Genomic DNA, 6,154 nt, shown 5'->3' with positions numbered 1-6,154 from the left:
CATGAAGTCTCTTGTTTGTGGTGTTCCTGTTAAAAAAAAAGCCTTACCTTTTCTGAGTTGGCACTTTATCAGTTGGGACTCAGACACACTCATAATCACCAAATCCAGACTGGACAACTTCCTATCTTTTCCAAGCATCTGGATTATATTTTATGACATGCTTCTCCACAATTTAACCTTACATGTTAGCTATACCATTTTTATATGTTATGGACTTTAGAGTATTTCCATGATCCTTTTGGACACAGAAATGCTAATGTTGATGCAATCCCCCTACATTTTATCTTAATGATTATTTCTCTTTTTGTTGTTGCACTGTCCAGTGTTGACCGGAGGAGGTTTCCTCTCTGAGTCTTGATCCCTTTTGATGTTTCTTCCTCACCTCTGTCACCACTGGCATACTAAATAGGGACTTGGACCTAGACATTAGTAAATCTGACAATATCTATTGTAAAAATTGATATATAAATTAATTTTGATTGATTGATTGACTGATCGGTTCTCCTCTAGTCTAACCTAAGTTTTTTCAGCTGGGTACTGGACTTTCTGACCAACAGACAGCAAAAATGAAAACTGGAAACATGCACTCAGACACACTGTCTCTAAGAACTCCACAGTGCTGCCTCAGTCCGCTGTAATACAGTCTGTTCACCCATGACTGTCTGGGCAAATGCAGCAACAGCAAAATAATTAAGTTCTCCACTGATGCTACTATCACATAAGCAATAATAATGAGTCTGACTACAGGAGGGAGATTCAGGATTTGTCTGTTTGGTGTCATAACAATAATAAACTGACTATGAGCTCATTGTGCACTTTAGCATAAACAGAAAAGTTTACTTTCCCACCAGCATTACTGCCTCATCTTTTTGGACAGCAGCCACTGTTATTCTGAGGAAATATACACAGTCCTGTACTCTTCAGAGGTTCCTGGTATCTGTTGGAGCCTTTCTCCCAGTTTAGGGGTAATAATTGCATTTGTAACAGTAGCAGTGTCCAAGCCAGTATAACTCTTTTATTCCAAACTCTCATTGTTAATGAAGTAGGCAGGCAGCATTAAGCATGTATATTGCACAACCGTTTATGTAGTTTCTTCTATTATTCTGCACACAGTATTGTACTTTGCTACACCATATTTATAGAGTGTAATATTTTTACTGTCATTCTGTCATCTTCCATATTCCTCTGCTAGACACATTTACTGGTTGGTGCAATTTCTACATTTATTGTTACTTGCAGTATGGCATAACACATATAGTGTATGCAATTCCCATATTTCAATATTCCTTCCCCTAATTACTCCCTGTACACTTTTATTTAACATTAAGTATTTACATTTTTATAGAGTATATTATTATTATATACATGCTGGTGTAGCATAAGAATCCCATGGTATTTATGAACGCTCTGTATTCTGAATACACGACAATAAAAATTATTGAATCTTGGGATGAAATAAAGTTTCTTTTGGATTCAAGGTGCAAGATACAAGCATATATGTATGACACTGACGGTGCAGAAGAACATAGAGTGTAGTTGAACAAGAAAGCTTGCTAGCAGGTAGGCACGGTGTGTGGAGGGGGTGTACAAGCAGTGGGAGAATAGAGCATTCAATATGCAATAACATGACAAGGTCCATGATTGCGAATCTAAATGAATGTAAAATATAGAGTATAGTGCAGAGCCAGTGTAAAGTGGCAGTTTAAAGTGTGGCAGTGTGAAGACTGAAATATGAAACGTAAAAGTGACAGTGCAGTACTGTCAGCCACATCAAAGTTGACTAGCTGGTCGTCGGGATATGTCATTGTATGTGAACAAATTCACACGTACATTAATTACATACATTAATAACAGGTCAAATGTCTAAAAATACTCTTCAAACAATTTCACACATACTACAAAAAAACCCAAACCAAACCAAAACAAACAAACAAAAATAAACCGCTGCCAAACTAGCGCTCTTAAATCACCGATGGGACTTCTTTTTTTCCATTCTCCTCTTCTTCCGGTTGATGACGCAAGCGTGTTCTGAGCATGCCTACAAAGGTCGAACGTAAACAAAGAGCCGGAGCAGCCCCGCGCTAACCGACCGACCTGCCAGCGACTCCGTGTTCACCGTCAGATCTGCCATGGAGAACGTGTTGTCGTGCCGAGCCAGCGTCTACTTGGACCAGGGCGGCAGGAAATACATGGAGGACTTCGTTCGCCTGAGACGGGACGACGAGCCGAGCGAGGATGAGTTGAATGCTGCCGAACATGGCGAGACGGAAGTAGAGATCGGGAACGGTGAACTTGAAAACGTGCCCGCGGAACCGGGGGCTCCGGCGACTCCGGTAACGGCGGCCGAGGGACCGCGGTTGACCGAGAACGACGGGCGTCGCTCCGCGGAGTCGAGACACACCGGTCCCCCCCGCGCTGTCGCCTTCTACGCGGTGTTCGACGGCCACGGCGGGCCGGACGCGGCGTGCTACGCTCGGGAGCATTTGTGGGATCTTATCAAGAAGCAGCGAGGCTTCTGGTCCCGAGACGACGAGGAGGTGTGCACGGCTATACGCAAGGGCTTCATCGCTTGCCACCATGCCATGTGGAAGAAACTGCGTAAGTCGGTCAACGTGATCTTAGTTTAGCGAACGCTTGGTTTCTTCTTACACCCGGGTTAAGACACACAAGTCAGTTCTTCGCTGCTTCTGAAAGGTGAAGCGGGAAAGATGGCTTGCTTTTTAGTAAAATTACTTTTGCGTCAGCGGTGCTTGATCTCAGTGTCTGTTGCTGTTTGCAGCGGAGTGGCCGAGGACAGCCACTGGCCTTCCCAGCACGTCCGGAACGACTGCAAGTATTGCTGTGATTCGACGTGATCGTTTGTACGTGGCCCACGTTGGGGACTCGGCCGTGGTCCTGGGGGTACAGGACGGTCCCTCTGAAGACACCCTTCGAGCTGAGGAAGTAACACAGGATCATAAGCCTGAACTTCCCAAAGAGAGGAAGAGGATCGAGGCACTGGGAGGCAGGTGAGTTGTTGTCCAAAGACAAGATGGAAGCCTCCATCACCACCACAACAACCCCAGAATGATCAATGAGTGAATGAATGACTAAGTAAATAAAGATGTAATGTCTCTGTTGTGTATAGACATTATTGTACTAAAAGGTTTTATTGGTCCTGTTGTATTTTCCAGTGTAATAAAAAAGTCTGGGGTAAACAGAGTTGTTTGGAAAAGGCCCAGACTAACTCACAATGGACCAGTCAGAAGGAGCACTGTCATAGACCAGATCCCCTTTCTTGCAGTAGCTCGAGCCCTAGGTGAGCCACCGTGGTAAAATGTCTGATTCCTAATAACTTCTGGCCTCTGGTAGATCGTTAGAACTGAGTTCAGTTCCTGTGAATGGAACGTTCGATCTAGTGGTAGTCAAAGCAAACCTCACACATTATAATATTTTTGGCCGAGGCGTTCTGTTAGAATGACCGTTCCCACTGATGAGCAGACCTTTGGTGATGTGCTGTGTTCCAGGGGATCTGTGGAGTTATGACTTCTACAGCGGGGAGTTTGTCGTTTCACCCGAGCCTGACACCGCTGTCATCAAGCTAGATCTGAAGCGGCACCGTTACATCATCCTGGGCAGCGATGGCCTGTGGAACATGGTTTCGCCCCAAGAGGCAGTGACCATTTGTCAGGATACTGATCGGGCCAAGGTGAGAGTGGTTACCAGACACTTTGGTTGTTATTCTGTTTTACAGTGATTCCTGCTTAATAATTCAGATGTCCGTTTCACTTTTTACTGGGACGTTAAAACTAATTACTAAAGTCGTTACTCACCACGTGCCCATAGGCTAGGTGCCAAAGGACTAAGGCAAACGTTTGTAGTGCCCATGAGCTGGTGAACAGTGCCCTGCAACGATGGAATCAGCGCATGCTTCGTGCAGACAACACCAGTGCTATAGTCATTTGCTTGGAGCCAGTGGGGACATTTTCTGAGCCCTTGTCTCCACATGAGGTCATCTATAACCTAGAAGGAGCAAAGTGTTCCTCTGTTGCTGGATCTCCTTCCAAGAGTACAGATGTCCAGGTTAGCCCCACTACTGATGTGCATGCACATGAACGACTGCGCAGTGCACAAATCTATGAAGGTGGCATTGCAGCAGCATTGATTGTTTGCAGTGTTGTTATCAAATCTAATTGATTCAAGTATGAACTCCGTTCCTTTGGTCCAAAATCAAATTCCCTGGCTGTATTCATGCATTAAACATCGACTAAATACAGATCCTGCAGCTGGCACGGCCGTGTTCATAGATAGAGCATTGTAAGTGTTAAACCGGCCTTTAGAGCAACAGCGAAAGAAGTTGATAGTTATGACTAATGCTGGCTCGTCAACAACTAGCTGGAAGTTAGAGAAAATGTACCAAAATATTCAATATCATTTTAATTGTAGTAAAATTTGAGATTTCATGAGGCATTGAAGAGATTCTTAAAGACTTGCATTTAAAGTGAATCTTTGTTACAGATTCTTTGTTTGTTTGTTTGATTGTTTGTTTGTTTGTCAGACATTGCTCCAGGACAGTTTTAAGTATCTTTAATAACGCATGTTATGTAGAGTTAAATTATTCGGCCTTCATATGCTTTGCGATCTTTTTGTAGGTCCCAGAGACAGCCGTTTCCTCTTCTTCCTGCGAAGTAGAACCAACCCTGGGCCAGCAAAGAACAGAGAATGGAACACGCAGTTGTACATTATCTGGATTTCCTCTCACAAGCCCTCGCTTCCTTCGTCGAGATCTTGGTAATAATTGCAGCAGTAATGACCCGGTATCTGCAGGCAAACGGATGCTGGAGGATCTCTCTGTCCCCGCAGGCAAGAGGCCTCGCCGTAGCATTCCGCAGAGCCCACACAGCCACGCCTCCCCGTGCACGTCGCGACGGCGGTACGGCGAGCGGGCTGCACTGAGACGCGGTGGCAAAGGTCGGAAGCAGCCTGACGACGTCCGGGGTCTGCTTAAGGAGCACGGAAATCCTACCGTGTGTGTTTGTTGACATTCCTGTCCGCTCCTGTACTCTCACAGTCCTGTTGGGCGGTTGCGTTCAAACTCCGATTACACTTCAAATAAGCTACTGAAAAGCCAGGCTTTAAAGCTACTTGCTTAGGGGGAGGGAAAAAAAAAAACAGTGGTTCAATTTTAAGAAAAGCGCGGATACGATATAGTGTACTGCTGTCCATTTAGCATATTGTGACACATTTATTGTGTTCATGCTTTTGTCGTGTGAAGCTGTAGTGGAACTGTTAGACGCTCAAGCATTCTGTCACTTGTCACATTACCTACAATGTTTTTTGTATTTTGTAATCTTGTAATGCCACAGTCTAATCAAGTACCCATTATGGGCCTTCTACTTATCTGGGGTTCGTACACTTTATGTTGAATTCCAGACGTCTTCCATTCATCATGGTGGAAGGATTGTGAGAAAATTCAACAAATGACTGCATATCTTCTGAGAAGATATCACTCCTTGCAGCTGACTTGTACATATTCCAAAGAGCAATTTTTAAGAACCAATTACTTTGAGGAATTCAATAATCTATGTATTTTTATACACTTTGTTTTAAAGAAGGTAGACAGTTTCATATAGGATTGAATCTTAACCTCCTATTACTATATATGATCTTACCTCAGCATACAAGCAAGAGATGTATACACCTCTGGGTTTTTGTTTTTAAAATGCATACTAATATCCTGTATATCTCATTTACATATTAATATTTGTTTGTTGGGTTTATGTTTTAAAGTTGTTTTCTTAATTGTGAGACTTTGTGTGAAACTTAAGGTGCTGCTATGCTTAACTGGGTAAAATAAAAACAAACGTGATAAACATTAAAATGCATTGCTTTGTGATATACCACTGAAAAATGAATCCGGTTAGTTTAACCCACATGAGTATATTGGGTTAGCAAACTGTTTATTTTAATGTCTTTAAAAAAAACCCCAAACTTGTTAACACTAGACTCGCATCGGTTTTGAGATATTTTTAATTGCAGAATTTGTAAATTATGCAGTTGAAGCTGTTTAAAGTTCAGAAAACGCTAAGCAAATCGCAGTAGACTATGGGTGCATGTTTAAGTGCATGTAACTGATTCTGGTGAGTAAACTGTTAAAACCATAAAAAACTATATC

The 6,154-nt window shown here is 43.0% G+C and overlaps 1 protein-coding gene across 2 annotated transcripts; it reads left to right on the top strand.

Moving 5' to 3' along the window:
• The first annotated feature begins 1,530 nt into the window (after positions 1-1,530).
• On the top strand, positions 1,531-5,860 carry ppm1da (protein phosphatase, Mg2+/Mn2+ dependent, 1Da). Of its 2 annotated transcripts, XM_035534508.1 has the most exons (7): positions 1,531-2,598; positions 2,780-3,008; positions 3,174-3,298; positions 3,507-3,688; positions 3,826-4,062; positions 4,632-4,770; positions 4,843-5,860. In XM_035534508.1, the coding sequence occupies exons 1-7, from the start codon at positions 2,130-2,132 to the stop codon at positions 5,019-5,021; spliced, it is 1,560 nt and encodes a 519-aa protein (XP_035390401.1). In that variant the 5' UTR covers positions 1,531-2,129; the 3' UTR covers positions 5,022-5,860. The 2 variants fall into 2 exon arrangements, with proteins under 2 accessions (XP_035390401.1, XP_035390400.1); XM_035534507.1 differs by having other exon boundaries at positions 1,532-2,598; positions 4,632-5,860.
• Positions 5,861-6,154: the final 294 nt, after the last annotated feature.

This window comes from Electrophorus electricus, chromosome 15 (assembly GCF_013358815.1).
Source record: "Electrophorus electricus isolate fEleEle1 chromosome 15, fEleEle1.pri, whole genome shotgun sequence".
NCBI classification, from domain to species: Eukaryota; Metazoa; Chordata; class Actinopteri; order Gymnotiformes; family Gymnotidae; genus Electrophorus; species Electrophorus electricus.
This window is presented reverse-complemented; position numbering and strand designations above follow the sequence as displayed.

What these genes read in the sequence shown, in the direction of transcription:
- ppm1da (XM_035534507.1), top strand. Translation starts at nt 2,130, where the DNA reads ATGGAGAACGTGTTGTCGTGCCGAGCCAGCGTCTACTTGGACCAGGGC. An exon ending in ATCGAGGCACTGGGAGGCAG is followed by an intron (nt 3,009 to 3,173) that starts GTGAGTTGTTGT and finishes TGTATTTTCCAG; the next exon opens with TGTAATAAAAAAGTCTGGGG. An exon ending in TGCAGTAGCTCGAGCCCTAG is followed by an intron (nt 3,299 to 3,506) that starts GTGAGCCACCGT and finishes GCTGTGTTCCAG; the next exon opens with GGGATCTGTGGAGTTATGAC.